The sequence below is a fragment of the Bos grunniens genome, chromosome 17 (genome assembly GCF_055505025.1).
Source record: "Bos grunniens cultivar Pamir isolate PY7600 chromosome 17, Bosgru_T2T1.0, whole genome shotgun sequence".
Taxonomy (NCBI): Eukaryota; Metazoa; Chordata; class Mammalia; order Artiodactyla; family Bovidae; genus Bos; species Bos grunniens.
The window spans coordinates 54,602,881-54,625,615 of NC_141181.1; the positions used below are offsets into that span (position 1 = coordinate 54,602,881).

Consider the following 22,735-nt stretch of genomic DNA (forward strand, 5'->3'; position numbering starts at 1 on the left):
AATTATGACAGCCAGAACTAACACAGTAAAAGTTTTTTAGGTTGTTTGAGGTTTTTGTCCGTTTATTTTTTGCTGCAGTAGCAGCTGGCAAGAATCTTAGTTCCATCACCAGGGATCGAATGCCCTCGGCAGTGAAAATGCGCAGTCCTAAGCACTGGACCACCAGAGAATTCCCTAAGCTATTTTAAGGTTTTATCTTGATGGGGTATTTTAGGTTGTGAAGGCCACTAAATTTTAAGATTCAGTTACTTACTGTTGTTGTATGAGCAGAATTGTATTATGAATAAAATGAAAGTTTCTAGTGTCTTCCATCTGAGTATTGCGGTTGCTGCATAAGCATTTCCAGCAGGAATTTCCCCTTAACTTTGTGTCCCTGCAGTTGAGTGCGAGGGTGATCTTTGCCTCCTGGGGGTAGATCTTGGCAGTCTTGTTCTGTGCCGCCGTGTGACCGCGTTTCTTATATAGGTTGTAGGGTTTGTGTCATGAACTATACTCTGCCTGAGTTTAAACGCTGTGAGTTACAGAAATATTAGAACTAAATAGAAGGTTTAACAAATGAAATCAATCTACTACTTAGAAGTGGATTCTGTCTAAGAAGTAGACTGAATCCATTGAATCTACCTCTTAAGACAGTTTATGTATAACCAGTGACAGAGTTAACAGTTCTGTATGGTAGCGTAAGTCTGGAAAATTAAGATTTAACTTAATACATGCATTTGTAGGGGAAATGGTGCTTATTTGTTCTGTTAGCCGTCCTTGCTTAAGACTCCTAAAAACACCTTAGTACCTTTCAGAGAGTCAGGGAAAGCTGTTTTGTACTTATGTTTACTGTTCAGTTGCTTTGATACTAAAACATACTCATCTAACAATATTTGAACGCCTACAGTATTCTGGGCATTGTTCTCAGGGTGCAGGTGAAATACAGGCTTTACCTGTTCCTTGGTCTGTGTTGTGGCATTTATTTCAAATACTGTCAAGGAAAGGGGCTAAGACATGGTCCATTTAAGAGCTATTAAAGGAGCTCTGGCCCAGAAAAGAAGACTCACTTGAATTAAAGATCTCCCAGAGGTTACACAAGAGGTTTTTCATTTATCTGATAATGCAAATTTCGGAAGGTACCAAAGGGTACATACATATAAGGTGAAAAGTCTCCTTCCACTCATGGCCTGCTGTCTGGTGTTCTGAGTCTGTTATCCCCGCCAGAGGCATTTTCTCATGCGGAGCTCCGTGTGCACAGTGCTGTGCACTTGTGTTTTCTGCACTTAATGTGCAGTATGAATAGACTTGTCTCTTCTTTCTGTTGCTGATTAAAAAAAAAAAAAAAACTTAACTATGTACTACAAGCATATCTGTAGAATAAATTCTTTATAGTGGAATTTATGGGGTAAAAAGATTGTGTTTGTCCATTTTTGTTTGGTTTTTTGTCATCCCATGCGGCTTACAGGGATCGCAGGTCCCCAACCAGGAATTGAACCTATGCGCTTGGCTGTGAAAGCAAAAGCAGAGCTCAGAGTCCTGTCCACTGGACCACCAGGGAACCCCTGTGCTTTGCACTTTTGATATGTATTACCAGTTTGCCCTCCAGAGATTTTGTAAGTTTTTTTCTTTGTACTCAGCGGTGTATGTAGGATCGTCACTAAGTCTGGATGCCTAGTTGAGTTAAAAATATTAAACGAATACTAATATTATATGGTATGTTTATTGACGTTACATTCAGTTTGTCCTTATTAGCAGTGCACTAAGCACCGAATTTTCATTAATACCTGCTCATGGACTTGCTCAGCTAGTAAAGAATCTGCCTGTAATGCAGGAGACCCTGGTTCAATTCCTGAGTCGGGAAGATCCGCTGGAAAAAGGATCTTGGGTTTCCCTGGTGGCTCAACTGGTAAAGGATCTGTCTGCAGTGCAGGAGACCTGGGTTGGGAAGATACCCTGGAGAAAGGAACGCCTACCCACTCCAGTATTCTGGCGTGGAGAATTCCATGGACTGTTTATTTAGTTCATGGGGTCGCAAAGAGTTGGACACAACTGAGTGACTTTGGCTTTGACTTTTCATGCACTTGCCTCTAAGTGATTTGTAGCTTTGGTTTGTTTTAGGGGTTTTGGAATTTTTTTTTTTTTTTTTTTTTGCTTATTAAAACTAAATTTTCCACATCTTATAGTCACTCTGTATAAAGAAGCCCTGTTTCTGTACATTCTTTCAAACTTAGTGCATTTTTTCCTCAACTCCTTTGTCAATTTGATAGTTTAAAAAGTGGTCTCTCTGTGTTGTTTTATCTTGCCTTTTTCTTATGAGTGAGATTAATTGAGCATCTTTTTATAGAGGTATTTGTTTCCTGTTTGTGACAATTTAGCTTTCCCAGTGGAAAAAATCAGTTTACAATTCGGTCCCCCTCGCCATGCCGTGTGTGTGTGAGTATGACTAAATAATGTGTACTTAGAGCTGTTTGCCCAAGCATCATTATTCTCTTGCTTGTGTACTTCATATCTGGTATTTATCCAGGAAGAGTTTTTATGACCCTGAGGACAAGTTGCTTATATTGCTTATTGTAGCAGATTTGAGGGTGGGGGGTGAGTCCCCTGCAGCCTGTGGGATCCTAGTTCCCCAGGATTGAACCCATGCCGCCTGCACTGGAAGCAGAGTCCGAACCCCTGAACCACCAAGGCAGTCCCTGTAGCACATTAAATTTGTGCTGTATACAGACTCTTTATTTTCTTTAAATGGTGTGTTTGATTTGGAGACAGCTTCTTTATGTAACATGATTTCAAAAGTTCCTTATTTAAGCTGCTTTTTTTCTTCCCAATTAGTTGGTGACAAAGTTCCTGCTGATATAAGATTAACTTCCATCAAATCTACTACTCTAAGAGTTGACCAGTCAATTCTCACAGGTAAATATCATGTATTGGCAGGCTGCTTGGTTCCTGAGGCCCCTCAGATTCTATGCTGATGACTGAACTGACTCTTGCCCACTGTCCATTGATGGCGTTCCACCCTAATCTTTCCAAGATGTTTGTTTTGTAAAGCTTTATCAGTCTTTTTGCCAATAGATGCCAAGCTATGATTTTAAAACAGTTGGCTTTCATCTCATAAGACCTTCTTATATTTAAATTTTATTAGAAATTAGTTTTGAATTTAAAAGTTTTTTTAAAGGTTGAAAATTCCTTCAGTAGCCTGAGATAAAGTTGAAGCAGTGTTGTTGTCTCTCTGTTTTGTGGAAAGTGAATTAATTACCTAGTGTTTTTTTTCCAGGCAGGAAAAATAGACTCCAGGGAATACTGATCTCACACCTGACATACTTTGCAATAGTAAAATGTACAATTAACAAAAGTCACCCTCCAAAATGGTGAACGTCTACTGCCTAAAATTTGAACACTAATTAGATTTGGGATTGTTCGGAACATTTTCCCGTTTTTGTTTGATAAAGGCACAGTCTAGGGTGGAGGGTTCATATTAACTGGAAGTAAGGTGGTCAGAAGATTAACTTAAACAATGCTAACCTGAATTAAATAGTGAGTAAGTACAAAATTCAAAGATTTATCTGATGATTAGTTTTGAAAAGTAACTAAATGTCTTCGAAGTAGGACATGAGTAACCTGGACTCTGTATTTTTTATTGTTTCTTTATGAATAGCTTATCTACTAAAACTGCTGTTATCAGCAACAACCTGGAAGCTGATTAAGCCATAAAATGGTAGGGAATTGATCAGATTGTATATAAAATTCTCAAATTGTGCGTACAAAAATAATATCCATTTTAAATAAAAATCATACTCTAGTTTTAGGCTAGATTGAAGAACCAGAGTCTTCTGTTAAATACTGAGAGAGAAATTTGCTTCCTGAAATTTGAGTTAACAGCTAGGGCCATGTTTCACCCTCTTTATATACCATTAACCCTTGAACAGTGTGTGTTTGAACTGCATGTGTTCACTTATCTGCAGATTTTTTTCATTAATAAACCAGTTGGTTGAATCCTCAGATGCAGAACTGCACATCCAGAGGAATCATATGTATACAGAGGGCCAGGCCTAAGTTCTGTGCAGATTTATGAATGCAGAGGGGTTGGCCCCCCAACTGCTGCTGCGTTGTTCAAGGGCCAGCTGCATTTCATAGGTGATTGTTAGGTTGAAACCAGGTTCAACGAGACATTGTGAAAGTTCTAAGAAGTGGTCTCTTACTCCATGTGGTCTTTTTTTAGTGCTGCTGATGGCTGTTTTTCATTTTGGTTTATTAAAGTAGAATGGTTGATAAGTACCTGCAAATGTTATCTAGAACAGTGTTTTCATTTCTCATCTTTGGCATTATTGAACAAAAACAGGCTTTACAGTGGATGAGCCTCAGTATTCATATCTGTATCTACAGTTCATTCATTTTGTTAAAAGTAAATACACTTTCAGTTTTTTAACTATTATATACACACAATATGTGTGTATATATAAGTATACAATAAATCTACATCTGCTATATTAGAGTATAAAATGATACTTGAAAATGAACTAAATTTGAATAGTTAAGAAAATAAAGGTAATTGACTCGAATTTTACTTCAAAATTAAATTCCTTTATTTTGATTTTTTTTTCTTGGATAAATTAGTTTCTTTTTTTTTTTTTATTTATTTTGATTGGAGGCTAATTACTTTACAATACTGTATTAGTTTCTGTTACTGCATTTTACTAGTTTATACCGTTTTGAATGAACTGGGGCTTTTTTCCCTTTTCCTGAGAGTGGTATTGGCACGAGTGAACGAGGGTACGAGGGTTCTAAGTGTGAGCCTTCTGTATCACCCCTGCTTAGGTGAATCTGTCTCTGTCATCAAGCACACTGACCCTGTCCCTGACCCGCGGGCTGTCAATCAAGATAAGAAGAACATGCTCTTTTCTGTGAGTACTTTGGATAAGATTTAACCTTTAAAGGGGTGTTTCCTTTAAAATGACGTGGATGATAACTGTGTATAGCTCACAATTAAAAGGTGTGTGTTTAGAAAGAAAGCAAATGTGGCAAACCATTAATAATTGGTGAGTCTGGGTGAAAAGTAAAATAGATGTTTATTGCACTGTTCCAATTTTTGTGTTAAAATTTTTTTGAAATATAAAGCTGGGAAATTCATAGTTTTTGTTTAGAATTTAAAGTGGTATTTCAAGTAGTAGGCTTTTGTGTGTTAACATGGGAATCTAACCACCCATAGTAAATTTTTAAAAAGTATTGCAGAGCTACAATGAAAATAATGAACTAGGAATTACAATAGAGCGGGGAGGGAAACCTTGCACTTTGAATACCGGTGCTTGAGTGGAGGTCCTCGAGGGCAGCTCCTGGTCCTGGTCGTCCTTCTTATTACGGGGATGAAAGGAGAGGTGGGGTTGTTGGAGCCAGAGGTAGAGAATGCTTAGGGTTGAGAGCCGTATAATGTTTGAAAAGTCAGAAACACAGAGGGGTTAAGCTCTGCTCCGGTCCAGAGCTCTCTGCAAGCCAGACTCAGTGAGTAGAGATTTCAGGTGGGCCAGTGTAAAGGACTCTGGGGCAAGTGGGTACCATTTTCATTTACGGAGAATCACAGAGAGATATACTACACCACCTGCCTTGAGGTATTGCTCATCATCAAAATGTGAAGGCTGGTTACCTGAGTAGTAGCCACTCGAAGGCCCAGTAGAATGTGGTGCGTAGAGAGGCCCAGTAGAGAGTCTGGGTGCCCTCATCAAAATCCACACAAGTCTGAGTTTACTAGTCAGGATTTAAGTAGGATATAGTGTTAATCTCTTAACCAGTTCTCTCCTTCTGTCCTAGGGTACAAACATTGCTGCTGGCAAAGCGATGGGAGTGGTGGTGGCAACTGGAGTTAACACTGAAATTGGCAAGATCCGAGATGAGATGGTAGCAACAGAACAGGAGAGAACACCCCTCCAGCAGAAACTAGATGAGTTTGGGGAACAGCTGTCCAAAGTCATCTCCCTTATATGCATTGCGGTCTGGATCATAAACATTGGGCACTTCAATGACCCAGTTCATGGGGGCTCCTGGATCAGAGGTGCTATATACTACTTTAAGATTGCAGTAGCCCTGGCTGTAGCAGCCATTCCTGAAGGTCTGCCTGCTGTCATCACCACTTGCCTGGCGCTTGGAACTCGCAGAATGGCAAAGAAAAATGCCATTGTTCGAAGTCTCCCTTCCGTGGAAACCCTTGGTTGTACTTCTGTTATCTGCTCAGACAAGACGGGCACACTGACAACGAACCAGATGTCAGTCTGCAGGGTAAGTGGAAGTAGTTTAAAAATCTTTTCTGAGTTATGGTTGTTGATTCATCATAAGAATATGCCCTCATATCATTAAGAGCTTTATTGTTTTGTTAAATTTTATTTTTAATGTAGTTAACAATGATTTGTTGGTTTCAGGTGTACAGCATAGTGATTCAGAGATATATATATGTATATTCTTTTTAGATTCCTTTCCATTGTAGCTTATTAAAAAATATTGAGTATAGTTCCCTGTGCTATATAGTAGGTCCTTGTTGGTATGCAGTAGTGTATATATGTTAATCTCAAACTCCTAATTTTAACCCTTCCCTTTCCCCTTTGGTAACTGTAAGTTTCTTTTCTAGTCTATGGGTCTATTTTTATTTTTTAAATGAGTTAATTTGTATCTTTTTTTTTTTTTGGTTCCACATACAAGTGGTATCACATTTGTTTTTGTCTTACTTAGTTTACTTAGTATGATCTCTAGGTCTATCCATGTTGCTATTTTTTTCTTTTTTTAAAGCAATTATTATAGTTATAGTGTTGCTAGTTTCAGGTGTACAGCAAAATGAATCGGTTATACATACACATAACATATGCTCACTCTTTAAAAGATTCTTTTCCCATATAGGGCATTACAAGAGTGTTGATCTGTTTTCTATATAATGGTGTGTATATGTCAACCCTAATCATCATCTTTATCCAGTCATGTATCAATAGACAATTACTTGGTTGCATGTCTTAACTGATGTAAATAGTGCTGCTGTGAACATTGGGGTGCGGGTATCTTTTCAAATTAGTTTTCTCATTTCTGGATATATGCCCAGAAGTGGGATTGCTGGATCATAAAACTTTTGATTTATAGTTTGATACCTTTTATGTGCTTTAAGCAAATTGAATTGTATCTGCTGGAGGTTATCTACATGAGTGATATACTTGTATTGGGGAAGTAACTATAAGCAGTCTGTCAGTGTGTTAGATGACTATGCTTCCTTTATTTCCCTGTTTTTCTAAGTGTATGTATGTTAACACAAGCTTCAAAGTAAGAATTGTCTAAAACCAGCTAGTTATCTGCCTACATAAAATTCTAATTGGTATTTCCTTAACACATTGAATGAAACATGTTTTTCTTCTTGAAAAGTAAATAATTGTGTTTAACTTGCTTCATTTTGTGTTCATCCTTCCTTTTCTGATGTTGTTTTGACTATCACTTTAAGATAAAATAAACTGTTTAAACCTGCCCTAAGCAGAATAAGGAAATAATGTAAAGATACAGCTAAATGAAGTTCTTTCGTGTAATTCAATTTCCATAGGTTTTATTCAAACAACTTTGAGGTAGAAGGATGAGAAAAACAGTATAAACTTCCAGTTACAAAAGTGTCATCGGTATGAAATGTACAGCGCGGGACAGTCAGTAATAATGTAGTATCTATGTATGGTGGCAGATGATAACTAGACTTAACGATCATTTTGAAATGGATAGGAATATCACATCATTATCCCACATACCAGCAAGTAATAACATAGTGTAGGTCAATTATACTTCAACAACAAACATAGAAAAAGAGCAGATTTGTGGTTATTAGTCTGGAGGGTGAGAAATTAGATGAAGGTGAACAAAAGGTACAAACTTCCAGTTAAATATTAGGGAATGTCAGTGTACAACATGATAAGTGTAGTCAGCACTGCTGTAGATAATGTGCAAGTTGTTAAGAGAGTAACTTCAGAATTCTCATCGCAAAGAAACAATTTTTTCTTATTTTGTATCTATATTAGAAGATGTATATTCACTAACTGATAGTCATTTCATGATGATTGTAAGTCACATCATTTGTACAAGTCAAAGTAATTTTTCAAAAGAGACACAACTCAAATGTTGAATGAAATTCATGTCAAAGATTCTGTTTGGGTCATTAGTTCAATGAAAGAAAATCAGTAAGATGGTAAAACTGGTTACAGGAACATGTGAGGAAGTGCTCAGTATTAGAATAGGACTTAGTGTGTGTTAGATTATAAAAACTGGTTAATATCACACAGGGAAATAAAACTAAGTTTATCTTTTATAGAGGACAAAAAGCCACAACTTCATAAAACATGAGCCTTTTTTATAATAGCACAGTGAAAGAATGTTAAAATTTTCCAGCACACTAAATCTTAAAATAAATGCCTGTTAAGTAATGCTTCTGAATGACATCGAAGGACATGCCATCATCCCCTTGGCCCTCTGGGTTTTAGATAATGGGTTTTTTTAGCATTAGAAATTGTTCTTGTTTTAATACATTGAACCCTCAGACTCTTTACTTACCGAATTTAAATTTGTGCTAATTTTTTGATATATGTACCCTCAACTCTTTGTGTTGTCCAAAACCCAGATTCTGATAGCCCAGTTGGTAAAGAAATAATGGACAGGTGTTCAAGTGGCAAGCTTCTAACTTGTCTTAAGTAGATGTAGATTGTAACTGAGCTACCTAAATTTTCTTTCCTTGGTCCCCAAACATGTTGGATTTTTTCCTTGTATTTTCCCTTAAATAATCTGATTTCAAATGTACTGTTAAAGAAACAGCTTGCCTCTTTGTTCTCTTCTACCTTTTGGGGACAGAAAGCGGATGCTAATCAGTATTCCACAGGAGGTTTCTTGCAGTGGGTTGCATAACTGCCCTTGACTTAGGGGTACTTTCATCATGCAGTTTCTAAATGGTTTACTGGCTTGCAGTCTAAAAATGCCTGTGTGCATTCAGATTTAGTTTGTGTGGGTTAGAATTCTGAATGTCTTAGAATATTTTGTACTGTGGTATAGACCCAAAGAGCTTCACTTTTATAAACAGCGTCATTAAAGAAGTGACATGGTGTAGTCATAATGATGCCAACTTGCTTTGATAAGTCTTAGTGCAGTTAGTTTTTCACGTTTGACTTTGTCTGAATCGTGTGGTATACTCCTCAAGAGGTTAGAAAACTTAGGCTCTGAGAAACTGTGCCATGGCTGAGGGTCCCACAACTTTTAATAGTAAGGTAAAGTTCAGTTTTCTGATAGGAGAGATCGGTAAAATCTGTTTCTCTCTCCCACCTAATAATTGTGTAACCTTGGGCACGTCCTTTAACCTCTCTGTTCCTTTTTTTCCTCTTCTGTAAATGTCAGACATTTTTGGAAAGAGCTTTCTGCCAAAATTCCTTTTTTAGATGTTGTATCTGCTAGGAAAAAAAAACTGTAGGAATTGGTGATCTTGCTGCGTGTGACCTTGGACATGAATCTTTTCCTCATTTGACACACCAATTATATGTGTTTGAACTAGAGCCTTTTACCAGGAGTCATCACAGTTTTAAATCCCATTGTATATAATTTTTTTTTAATCCTTTTATCTCACAGCTTTAGTTCAGTTCCCAGGTTGATTTAGTTCTGAGTATACTTTTGAAATGAAGCTTCTGGAATTTAAAAGTATATGCTATATGATAAACAAATCTTATGAGGGAAAGGAAGTTATTTTAAAACAAAACCAGATTTTCTTACAGAGTATGAGTCGGAATGCTCTGAAAAGATTTTTTAAAGCATTACATGGCTCTTTTTTTAACTTGAGTTTAACATGTTAAAAATTCTTTATTGTAGAATGGTTTGATCATTCCAAACTGGACTTCTGAATTACAATTGGAAAGCAAACCAAGAGGGGGGAAAAAATACCCTCACCTTAAAAAACTGGCTCATGTCACTTTATTATTCTGTAAACTTAAGAATTCCTTCCTAGAGCACGCTTCCATGTGTTATCGTCTTGGTAACATCAGTTCATTCAGCTCTGCGGGCTCATTACTGTAGCCATGTGGTTGTGCAGCTTCATAGAAAATGAGCTATTGCCACAATAAAAAGTAAGTGGAAAGGAGTAGAGAAGCAATTTGTCTTATTTTACTTGGGGAATGTTTATGCAACTCTGATATGTGAGTTTATTCTTCCTAGGCTTTTACTCTTAGCTCTAAAGCAGGGATACCTAGGTCACTTTCTCAGCCTGCCATTTGGAATTCTCAGTATTCTAAAAAGTACTACTGAGTCTTTGGAACTGACTGGCCCAGAGTCCTCATAACTTGGTTTTCATGTAGGTTCTCTTTCTCCTCTGCTTGGTGCCATTGCTGCTTATTTATTTAGCACCTCAGTGATGCTGTTTTTCAGACTGTTAGATGAATGGGGAGGCAGTCTTAATAGTGTCTAGTTAGAATAAGGAACAGTACTTCTCATGCTGAGCTTCGACGCTTAAGTCAGAAGGGCCTTTTGTCTTAGCAAAGGTTATATGCTTCTAGCATATTTTTTTTTAATGTCTTTTAAACACTTAGGCTTTTTTTTTCTGTAGATGTTCATTCTGGACAAAGTTGAAGGTGATACCTGTTCCCTTAATGAGTTTACCATAACTGGATCAACATATGCACCTATTGGAGAAGTGTGAGTAAACTTTCCTTGTCTTTTAAAGGCTCCACTTTGGTAGTTTGGTGACTGTACAGACTTGTAGTGTCTCTGAAATGTTCAGATAATTTTCCTGATGTAGCTCATGTGGGTTATCAAAATGGCCTACTTTAAAAAAAAATAAAATTGGTAACACATACCTGAAAATTGATACACAGTTGAAATCGATTGTTTAAGCCAGTGAACCTTTTTCATCTTTTGAAGCCTAAATTTTCAAGTGGGGTTTCTGTTTAGGTGAGTTTTGGGGGTGGTTTTTTATTTTTGTTTGTTTGCCATGCCACACAGTTTGTGGTCTCTTAGTTCCCCAACCAAGAATCAGACCCCAGGCCCCGGCAGTGAGAGCACCAAGTCCTAAGCACTGGACCACCAGGGAATTCCTGACTTTTCCTTATGGATGGATACCAGTGGTGGAGGAATTTCAGTAACTAAGAATTTCTGGTCTTTACTGATATCAGAGACACATTCTGTTACCGTCTCCAGCATCGGATTTCTAGGAGCCATCACTTGAATTCTTTTGAATGTTTGCCAATCTAGAGTACACAAAATTCTATTTATTAGTAAAAAAATAAATTAAAATGACCACAGTTGACCGCTTTATTTTTTTTCTTCGGACAGACATAAAGATGATAAACCAGTGAAATGTCATCAGTATGATGGTCTTGTGGAACTGGCGACAATTTGTGCTCTCTGTAATGACTCTGCTTTGGATTACAATGAGGTGAGCCTCCTCATAAATGAGAAACTAGACCTGGCTGTTTCTAGTTCAAGGGTGCGGTGGGTGGGATGAAAATCTAGCCTTCCTTCCTCCCTTTTTGAAAGTACGAGTTCCTGATTTTATTTGCCCTTTCCATTAAGAGCTTGTCTCTTATCAGAGCCAGCATGATCTACCCAAAGAAAGCTGGGAGCCTTTCATAATATTCTCTGTGGCTGAGCATTGCAGTTACTCACCTAGGAGTTGTAGCATACATGATGTTCTCTTCTGTGTGTAGCTTAGTTACTATAAATGAGTAAAACCCAGGATACTTTTTCCTGAAAGTATAGGGTGTTGATCTTGGCTTTTTAAGATGGGTATCATTGCATCCTTGAGGACAGGTTGAGGCTTAGAAGGTTGTTTTGATGATGTTATTATGTAAAATTTAACCAACAGAAAACCTTCTTTCCTTCCTTTTTAAATTATAAACAGTGAGATACATTTTTTGGTTTCTAAAGACAAGCCAGTCCCCAACAGAAACAGAATATAAATTCTATAGAATGATAAATAATGACATGGAATTACAAATACTATTTGCAGGCTCTCATGTTTCAGTTAATACTGTGATTATTTGCTTCTAGTTCTGGGGAATGAAAGACCTAATTATTAGAAGAAGAACAAACACACAGCTGTCCTTTGAGTTCATTTGTAATTATTTGGATCATGTGCTCCAGGATAGGATAAAAATGACCCAAAGAACAATGATGTAATGGAGGACAGAGTGTCCTTCTCTGGAAAAAAGTCATTATTAAAGGAAATTTCCTTGTTTTTACTACTTTTCCCTTTTTGTAATTTGTATGCTTTCAACTATTACAGGCAAAGGGTGTGTATGAAAAAGTTGGAGAAGCTACAGAGACTGCTCTCACCTGCCTGGTAGAGAAGATGAATGTATTTGATACTGAATTGAAGGGTCTTTCTAAAATAGAACGAGCAAATGCCTGCAACTCGGTCAGTATTTGAGCTTGGTGGTGTTCATGTTGCCCATCGCTCCTACCATATGTCCTCAGTCCACCCACTCACTCTCTTATTAGACAACTTACTCTATACTTTATTTCCTCAAACTCTCTCTCAGTGTCTCCTCCATCTTCGCTATAAGATAAATTGATCTGGCCATTTGACTAAGAAAATAAAAGTTGTCAATGGACAGTTTCCATATGCAGCCACCTGTGCTGTGACATGTACTCTTTCTGCTCCCAGTAAAACCCGGCTGCTCCTTGTCCAATAAGCCCCAGCATCTCTCCTGCATTATCAGTCTCCTGTCTCTACTGGATCTTCAGTAGAGAAATAATAGTTGTTTTTTATCTTAAAACTTCTTCACTTAAGCACCTGCTTCTTTTCCTTCATGGTAAAATGTCTCAAAGAACCGTTTTTATGTATTATTTCACTTTTCCCATTTTCTTGAGTCCACTCCAATCACGCTTTTGCCTCCTTCCAGTCTATCAAAACTTCTTATCAAAGTTGCCCATGACCTTGTGTTAAATGGTCTAATTGTTTATGCAAGTGTAGTACTAAAAGTTCACAGAGCAAAAGTTGACAGAAATAAAAGGTAAACTAGACAGATTTACAATTAGAGTTGGAGATTTTAACACACCTATCTCAAAAATTGATAGAACAAGCAGATGAAAAAAAATCAGGATATGCAGCAACACTTATAATATACTTAACCCTTATTTCTCTTGTGCTGCTCCTAATATGCTTTTCAGATCCATAAGGAACAGTTTACCAGAATACACAATATTGCTGGTCCATGAAGCAAGACTCAACAAATGACAAAGAATTGTACAGACTGTTGTTGACCATGATAGAATTAAACTAGAAATCAATTAAAAAGATACATAAGTTGCCATCTGAAGAAAATGGAAAAACAAATACAAGTAGAAGGAAGTAGGAAATAATAAAGACAAGACCAGAAAGCTGTTCTGAAAATTTTTATATCAGTAAATTTGACAGCATAGAAGAAATCAACAAATCCTCTCAGTAGCACAGCTTTCTAAGCTGACATTTTTCTAAGAAAAATGGAATAAACTGTTAAATTAACTGGATCTATAATTCAAAATCTACACTTCCCCTCAAATTATTCAGGCCCAGTTGTGCCAACACTGAAGAAATACAAGTTTTCAGGAAATACAAGTTTCCTGGCTGTCCAGTGGTTAGGACTTGACACTTGCCCTCAAGCTGTACAGTGTGGCCACACCAAAAATGGCAGAGAACGAAACCTTTATCACCAGCATAACCCTGATAGCAAAACCTGACATTGATGTAACTTTCATAATACAGAAGTAGAGATTCTCAGCATAATGTTAGCAAATTAAATCTAGTAGTAATTAAAACTTTGACATGCTGTATTTATTTGAGCAGAATTACTACAACTATGGTGAGTGGAGTAGCAATACGGGGGGGTGCAGGTGTGTCTTGTTAGGTGTGCGAACACTAGACAAATGTGTGGTCCCTCAGCTATTCTCCCTTGCCTGTCGGAGCCCCAGAGCCAGGATTCTCTTAGGCTGAGCAGGGTGGCAGGCAGGGTGGACTGGCCTGTTGAGGAGACCCAGGTGCTGGAGGCCGACCAGATGGTCAGTGTCTGCCAGCAGCTGTTGCAGATGGTTTTACTCAGGTTTAGCTGCACCAAGTGTGTGAGGTCACAGAACCCAGTGACAGTTCATTGCAGGACAGATCCAGCATGTGGCCCCAGAAAGAGCTGGCAGCTCCATGACATGGACCTTGTTCAGGTTGCTCAGGCTCAGGCCTAGTGTTTGCTGACCAACTTGTCGCTTGTGGTCATGGTGATGCCCGCTGAATGGACCTAAGCAATAACCTCTGTTCTAGCCAGAGTGGTGAGTGGTTGCTGAGCTGAGAAGCAGAGTAAGCAACATGCGAACAAGATGTTACCATACACGAAGGTCAGGGTGACAGGCAGCGGCAGGTAAAATTAGAATAAGAGGAAGAGAAGAAGCCTAGATGCCCAGAAGCAACCAAAGGAAGCTCAGAAATGGAAGCTGCAGAAGCCAGAGAATAGGGGTTGAAGAGACTATGAGGACAAGCAGGAGCAGAAGAGACCCAGGAGGAAACAAGTCAGGCCCTGGAGTCTGCGTCTGGTCCTGCCCTTGCAGACCTGGAAGCACAGAGCCGCTCTGCAACAGGGTGAACGCCGTCTCCCTGCAGTGCATGCGGGGGGTGTCAGCGCGGTCTGCAGTGGGTCCTCCAGACCTGTTCCCAGTACCCACTGCCTCCCAGCCTTGGACTTTAGGTTTCTTCAGAGTTGGGCTCTGCTACACACAAGCTCTTAGGGTCAGACCTATATACCTGTCATCTCCAAGGGGCAGCCAGTCAGGGCTTGAGGCTCCTCGTCGTAGCACTTTAGTGCAACTCTTCCTTCAGTCAGGGTTTTCTGGTAGAAGAAAGAAACAGGAGGTTATAAATACAGCCTTCCTAGTTATATATATGGTGACTTTCTTTCATCCTTCCCTGGGTATCGAGAGCAGATGAGGCAGTGTTTTGGGGGAGTAGGGTGGCACCTCACGGCACAGGTAGCCTAAGGTGGGCAGCAGTGCACCTGTTAAAGACATCGACTATTTAAACATTTAGTCCCACGCCAAATCTCAGCTTGTAAAAAGGACTTTAGGGCCATCCAGTCCAGTCTCACACTTGCAGGCAGGGAAACAGGCCCTCAGTGACTTGCCGTCTCACAGTGTGAGGGAGAATGAGACTCTAGCACTCTGTTCCCTTTATGTCGGTTTGCCCCTTTGATACTTTCCAGGGAAATCAAAACTCTGCCAGAATGGAGGGTGCCTCAGCTGAAGTATAGAGTCTTTCACAGTGACTCGATTCCTGCTTCACAACCAACAGTCTCGCAGCCACAAGGGTCTCAGGCCTCTCCTGTGGCATCCTGCCCAGACTCATGGTTTCCATGAAGCAAGTCCGGGTCCTTTGTTTCTATTTTAGGGAATTCACCACACTTGTCAGTAAGCAAAGCCACATTGTCTGATAGCTCTATTATTAGTTGGTGTTTGACTAAACCCTTCAGAGGCAACCTGAAGGCTGAAGTTTGGAATTGCTTGATGACCTGTAACTACTCCATGAAGGGAAACAACTAGCAGCAATAGAGCAGGACCAGCTTTTAAGGCCGAGTGGCCCCTTGGATAGGACTGTTGGATTTCACAGCCCTGGTCCTGGAAGCAGTGGCTTTGTTCTCTCCACCCAGGATGTATCTAGGTGGCACTAGTGGTAAAGAACCCACCTGCCAGTGCAGGAGAAGTAAAAGATGCAGGTTCCGTCCAAGGATTGGGAAGACCCCCTGGAGGAGGGCATGGCAACCCACTCCAGTGTCCTGCCTGGAGAGTCCATGGGCAGACAATACACAGGGTCACAGAGAGTCAGACTGAAGTGATCGAGCACACAGGATGTATCTGGTGCCAAGGTCACACCTCTCTCAGAGTCACTCACATTCTTGCAGTCTTCCCAGAGCCATTGGTACAAACACTTAATGGAAACTAAATACATGGGCATTCCCTGGTGGCACAGTGGTTAAGACTCTGCGCTACCTCTGCAGGGAGCACTGGCTTGATCCCTGTAAGATGGCCGTGTGGTGTGTGCCACCAACGAGCCCCACCCTGAAAAAAATAAACATAGATATATAATATATCAGTCAGATAATGTCGAATTTAGTGATTGTCCTTTTATTGCTCTGGCTGAGAGGATGGCTTTATTCTACTCATAATTGCCTCTGTTGGATGCTGAGGTTCTTTGGGATTTTTACAGTTATTATTAAATGTTTGTCTGAATGAGGGGAAAATCCATGTAATTCACCACATAATTGAATAAAGGCAGAATATCATAAGATCATTTAATTCAGAAAAGGCATCTGATAAAATTTAATCTCAGTTTATGATAAAAACTAAGCAAGCATCTTCTGGCTGATGGTGTAATTACACAAAGTTAACATTCCTAATGGGCTCAGAGAATTTACTCTCAACATTTCTATTCAGTGTAGTCCTGGCAGCCCTAGTTCATGTAATAAGGTAAGAAAAAGAAAGCCAACAAAAAATTGGAAAGGATAAATAAAGTATGTTGATTTTTATGGTAATATGGCTATATATAGAGATAAACCAATGGAATCTGAATCTAAAGGTTAATTCTCAGTTTTTGTTTTACCTGAGCTGTCAGTTTATCCTCTCAGTCTCTCCCTCCCTAAGAGAGTCCTTTACTTGTTCTCCCCCCAACCCCATCTCCTTGGCTGTATCTTCCAAGAGGCTCCAGGGCCCAGGCCTCGGCTTTTCTGTCTGCAGTTATACTCCCTTGAACTCTTCTCTTCTTATGACTTTAGATATTGTCACTATGCTGACATCTAATATAGCCACTAGCTGTCTATAAAGTATTTAAAATATTGAAGTGGTGTGGTGTCCCTTGCCCTTCCTTCGGTTAATTCTTAACATAACTGCCAGAGCATGAAACTCTCCTTTGTCTTCCCGTTTTACTTGTTATTAAAAAAGCCAGATGCCTTACAGTGACTTTGAGGATGCTACAACCTGCTTCTGCAACCCCTGCTATTAACCCCGAACCTTTCTTGCAAACCTTCTAGCCATGTTGCCCTGGAGGCTCCTTGAACTGCTTGGTCACGTCAGTCTGCATAATGTTCTCTCTGCTCACACTCACACATCGTTCATGTTTTTACTCAAATATTGCCTTCTCAGTACTGTATGTAAAATTGTAACCTAGACATACATAATTTTCTCTTCCTTGCTTATTTTAAAATTTTTTCTCCATGGCACTTATAATCTACTTTCACATTCTGGTACGTCTTTCCCAGACTAGAGGGTAAGTTTTATGAGGGTGGGAACTTGTCTGTTTATTGTCTATTGCTACATCTCCATTGCCTGTCACATAATAAGTATTTAGTGAATGTTTAACTGTTAAAAGTCAAAAGTTTATAGAAATTGCTATCCAATAATATTCCATATATGTTCTCTTTATAGGTCATTAAACAATTGATGAAAAAGGAATTTACTCTAGAGTTTTCACGCGATAGAAAATCAATGTCAGTTTATTGTACACCAAACAAACCAAGTCGGACATCAATGAGCAAAATGTTTGTGAAGGCAAGTACAGCAGACTGCAATTAAACGTTCTTACCAGGATTAGAATCCCGAGTGAGCCAGTAAGTAAAATTATTGTTCTAACATTTCCAGGGTGCTCCTGAAGGTGTCATTGACAGGTGTACCCACATTCGAGTCGGAAGTACTAAAGTGCCCATGACTCCTGGAGTCAGGCAGAAGATCATGTCTGTCATTCGGGAATGGGGCAGTGGCAGTGACACACTGCGATGCCTGGCCTTGGCCACTCACGACAACCCACTAAGGAGAGAAGAAATGAACCTTGAGGACTCTGCCAACTTCATCAAATACGAGGTTCGCTCATGAAAAGCTTCACCCGCACCCTGCACATTCACTGTGTTTAGGTAGCACTCCTTCAATAAAAGGTCAGATGAGTTTCGATTTTGCTGAGAAAGGGGTGTGGTTATTTGTTTTCCTGCAGGCCGAATGTATCATCTTTATAATTTTAAGTTGCTGCTTCAAACACACACAGTTAACAGTTTAATACAGGCCTGTTACTTTCAAAGTACAGTCAAGGCTAAAAACCTGTTTTGCTGCTCTCATGTACCTTAAGATAATTTAAAAATTGGGGACATTTTCAAAATATTCATTAATTAGTGACTCAAATTGTTCAAGTGGAAAGATCCTGTCTACTTCTGCTCTTGGAATTCTTTCCTTTCGGGTATGTGGCTTCCTGAAGTCTTGAACAAGGAAGTTTCAAGTTCAAATTTGATACTATGGGTCACTGATTGGCTGCTGTCAATATGTTCCTATTCTTCAGTATATTTTTTCTTTAAGAATATTATTAATGAAAGCTCAAGAATTATTTGGTGTCAAGAATGTAGTGATATTTTTGCTTCTGATTTATTAGAGTTAATACTGTTCTTCATTGGATTTACATTAACAATCAGTGGTGTGAATTTTGCCATAAGAAAATGCAGAAACCTTTGCTCTCCGCACTAAGGGGGAAAAAACAGAATTTCCTGTATTGACATAAGGTGATTATTTCACCATAGACCAATCTGACTTTCGTTGGCTGTGTGGGCATGCTGGACCCTCCGAGAATTGAAGTGGCCTCCTCTGTGAAGCTGTGCCGGCAGGCAGGCATCAGAGTCATCATGATCACGGGTGACAACAAGGGCACTGCTGTGGCCATCTGCCGCCGCATTGGCATCTTCAGGCAGGACGAGGATGTGACAGCCAAGGCCTTCACAGGTCGCGAGTTTGATGAGCTCAGTCCTTCAGCCCAGAGAGAAGCCTGCTTGAATGCTCGCTGTTTTGCTCGAGTTGAACCTTCCCACAAGTCTAAAATTGTAGAATTTCTTCAGTCGTTTGATGAGATTACAGCTATGGTGAGTGTCTGTAGACATGTACAGGTAACAAACTGCACGAACACAGCAGATTCTAATTCTGATCATTAAATTTTTAGTAATAGGTCCCATATTTGGAAATTCTTTTTTTGTCATGATCTGGGCTGTTTCTCAAGGATTCTATTGGCATGCAAGATTCTGGGGAAGTTTAAGACCTAGAAGCCTGCGTCAGTCACAGGGGACGTATTTGCCATGGTTAAAATGTATGTGTTGTATCTCACATTTCTAAAAGCTGATTTAGGACCTAACTACGCCGTACTCTATCACACACTTGGAAAACCTCGCCTGAAGTGAGATGGTACTGGTGATGTGTTCTCTGAGAACAGCTTGTTGATGAAGCATCTCCCATAGTCTTCCTTGCATCTGATTTTTCACCAAGATGTTAACATTGTGTCATGCTTGCGTTTGCTGCTTGTCTATGAAACTTTTCAGTTTTTAAAACAATTTTGTTGCTAAAAACCAGCTGTTCTAGTTGTCTTCCTCTTTCCTCCCCTTCCGTTCTTTCTCCAAGGAAAGCACCATTCTGGATTCAGTACTGGGTGTTCAGTAAAAGTATAGAAAACATACACGGGAATGATAGTTTTCTATCTGTAGACAATATTTAAGTATTTTTGGCCATAAATGGCATATTATAGTTTATGTATTTGTCTGCATTTGCTCTATTTGAGATTTATCCATATGGATACACGTATTTTGTTGTTTTGTTTGGTAAAATAAGTAATAACAGTTTGAAGACCCCTTTGTTTTACTTCCTCTGAAGTGTCACCTGTAAGTTCATTTGGCAGTTTCACATTTCCCAGGTTAAAATGTGTTCTGTGACACCAGCTTACAAAAACAAAAAACTCTCCCAGAAAACTTAGTTGTCCAGAGGCCCAACAGCTCCATTCATTCCCTGGCTTCGGGATGGCCAAGTGATTGTTGGCAATGTGTGTATTAGGTAACAGGTGTGCAAATCAGTGGTGGGTTTCTTGGCCTTTCAGACTGGAGACGGTGTAAATGATGCTCCTGCTCTGAAGAAATCTGAGATCGGCATTGCTATGGGCTCTGGCACCGCCGTAGCTAAAACAGCCTCTGAGATGGTCCTGGCTGATGACAACTTCTCCACCATTGTGGCTGCCGTGGAGGAAGGACGGGCCATATACAACAACATGAAGCAGTTCATCCGCTACCTCATCTCATCTAATGTCGGGGAGGTTGTCTGGTGAGTCCCGGTGGCAGACTGTGCGTCTCCCTCGGCTGGTGGTTCATGTGGCAGCAGCTTTGCTCTCGGTGCAGTGGGAGGGGTGGGCGGCAGGTGGAGGGTGAGGCCCTAGTGGAGGTAAAGGTGCTCCTCTGGCCCCCAGGAGGGCTGCCTGCGACTACCGCAGTGTGCAGAGGACACACTTGAACAGAGAAAGGGGTTTAAATTAACTGTATAATATGACATCAAATTCTTGGCCTTCTAAAAGTTAAGTTAATTTGGAATTTGGGTATAATAAATGTTTTATGATTACTCAGGGGAAAAGTTATTTCAAGTAATCGTTGCTGTCCACCAATTTTTATGGGAGAGGAGGGGATGTTGATGTTAAATAGTGGGCAAAAATAATTTGGGGTCTTTCTCTTCTTTCCTTGGGTGGACACAGTATTTTCCTAACAGCAGCCCTTGGATTTCCTGAGGCTTTAATTCCTGTCCAGCTGCTCTGGGTCAATCTGGTGACAGATGGCCTGCCTGCCACTGCCCTGGGGTTCAACCCTCCTGATCTGGACATTATGAACAAACCACCCCGGAACCCAAAGGAACCACTGATCAGTGGGTGGCTCTTTTTCCGTTACTTGGCTATTGGCTGTGAGTATGGTTTTTTATATTATTTTTTAAAAAATACTATTTATTTGGCTGCATTGGGTCTTAGTTTGCGGCATACAGGATCTTTCGTTGCGTCATACAAACTCTTGTGGCATGTGGGATCTAGTTCCTGACGAGGGATCGAATCCCAGCCCCTGCACTGGGAGCATGGAGCCTTAGCCACTATATTATTGACTTTTAAACAAAACGTTTATGAGTCCAAACACTTCATAAATTCATCCCTTAAAAGCACGTTTTTTTTTTTCTATCCCCATATTAGGGTAGCACAATATGGCAGCTGTCCTCTTTCAGGTTAATGAGCTATGTATCCAGTTTACAGTAAGGTTAGTCCCTCGTTTTAGGGCTTTTGTTCTTCCTTTGGCCTTTGTGAATTAGGTTCTCAGATTTAACCCATGGGCAAAGGAAATAACAGGGGCAACTCAGGCCTTACCTCACCAAGACTCCCTTTCCCTGAGTGAGAGCAGGGTCCTGTGCATTTATCAGCAGTGTTGGCTCTTCTGCATGTGTTGTCACTGTCCACCTCATCCTGACCCAGGATGCTGCTTCTCTCTCTCTTTTCGTAGGTTAGGAAAGTGAGGTCCAGAGAGGCTAAATGACGTCCCTAGGATCCCACAGGGCTTCCCTGATGGCTCAGTGGGTAAAGAATCCGTCCACAATACAGGAGACACAGGAGACGCAAGTTTGATTCCCGGGTTGGGAAGATCCCCTGGAGAAGGGCATGGCAACCCAATCCAGGATTCTTGTCTGGAGACTCCCATGGACAAAGGAGCCTGGCAGGCTAGAGTCCAAAGGGTCGCAGAGTCAGACACGACTGAGTGACCGCACACCCACAGGGTCCCATAGGAGACTCCTCAGTAAATTGACGTGACTTAACACTCAGAGTGTAAAACAGGAGGACTCTCAGCCAGCCAGTGCCCCAGCAGCAGTCTCTCACGTGGCTTCCCAGCAAACGGATCTGTGTTATGTATTTACTTCTGCAAGTGATGCTGTGCTGTAAGCGGCTGTGTCTGAGCCTTGTCGTTGCATTGTTCTCCCTCTTTGTTGGGTAGTTCTGTGTCGGTACACCACCTGCCCACTGTTTTGTTGCGATTGCTGGGCTAGAGGGTATGCACGCTTGGAACTTGAGTGGCTACTACTGCACTGGGACAGTCTATTCGCAAGTCCCCGTGTTCTCTACTACCCTTTGTTGCTTCTTTGTAATTTGAATTCAAAAGTAATTGGGGGCGGGGATAGTCCCAGAAGTGGCTTTGAGCACTGTCGTGTGCTTAGTGTTCTGCACTAACTGCTCTAGTGGCCTTTCCATGTGGGGGTTCTGCCAGGACTCTGATGGAGCAAAGACACTAGAGTGTCACTGGAAACCTAAGTTTGCCAAGCAGTCATGGAGGGGTGATCTGGTGCTCTAGCACAGTGTGGCATCACATGGACGACAGGTACCCGAGCCTTAACGTACTGGCTGCTGGTTAGAGAGGGCATGACTGGTGTAAAGGTCCTCCCAATTCTAGTAGTTCTAGCAGGTTCTTTCCTCACAGATTCTCAAAGGAGAAGCTGCCTAGTTCTTCTGCACCACAGACATCCCCTCATTGTGGAGACCCTCTAACTGCTTTAGCTGATGCGAGTTAGCAGGTGCTGGTGGCGGCACAGGCTCAGTGACCCCACATCTCTGATCTCCGTCCCGGGGGTTGGCCCATGAAGCAGTACCTGCAGAGATGCTGCAAGCTGTGAACCCCATGTGTATTAGCGTCGTGATATTTGTTCCAGGTTACGTTGGCGCTGCTACGGTGGGTGCTGCCGCGTGGTGGTTCATTGCTGCCGAGGGTGGTCCAAGAGTGTCCTTCTACCAGCTGGTACGTAGCCATCTTTCTTTCTGTACCTTAAATGCAGATGCATTGTAAGCCTTCACGTACAAGGGTGTCCTTGAGCTTTCTGTGGTTTGGATGTCTGTCAAATACTCTTAAGAACTGAACAATAAGCAGTTGCATCTAAGATTGTTCTGAAAGACCAGGGCTTCTCTGGGAAATGG

The 22,735-nt window shown here is 40.5% G+C and overlaps 1 protein-coding gene and 1 long non-coding RNA gene across 3 annotated transcripts in view; one reads left to right on the plus strand and one right to left on the minus strand.

Moving 5' to 3' along the window:
• ATP2A2 (ATPase sarcoplasmic/endoplasmic reticulum Ca2+ transporting 2) overlaps positions 1-22,735 on the plus strand; it is a 57,506-nt gene that overhangs the window by 29,127 nt on the left and 5,644 nt on the right. For both annotated transcript variants that reach the window (XM_086347658.1, XM_086347659.1), the window contains exons 6-17: positions 2,809-2,889; positions 4,792-4,877; positions 5,779-6,243; positions 10,556-10,644; positions 11,281-11,383; positions 12,233-12,364; positions 17,386-17,508; positions 17,599-17,817; positions 18,519-18,854; positions 19,853-20,073; positions 20,495-20,697; positions 22,474-22,559. In XM_086347658.1, coding sequence (XP_086203784.1) covers positions 2,809-2,889; positions 4,792-4,877; positions 5,779-6,243; positions 10,556-10,644; positions 11,281-11,383; positions 12,233-12,364; positions 17,386-17,508; positions 17,599-17,817; positions 18,519-18,854; positions 19,853-20,073; positions 20,495-20,697; positions 22,474-22,559 — 2,144 coding nt within the window. The remainder of the gene's footprint in view (positions 1-2,808; positions 2,890-4,791; positions 4,878-5,778; positions 6,244-10,555; positions 10,645-11,280; positions 11,384-12,232; positions 12,365-17,385; positions 17,509-17,598; positions 17,818-18,518; positions 18,855-19,852; positions 20,074-20,494; positions 20,698-22,473; positions 22,560-22,735) is intronic.
• LOC147355424 (uncharacterized) lies at positions 1,070-22,550 on the minus strand. The gene is made up of 3 exons (XR_015144485.1): positions 22,414-22,550; positions 14,717-14,801; positions 1,070-1,303 (listed from the first exon to the last, which is right to left on the minus strand). It is a non-coding gene; the product is annotated as an uncharacterized LOC147355424 (long non-coding RNA).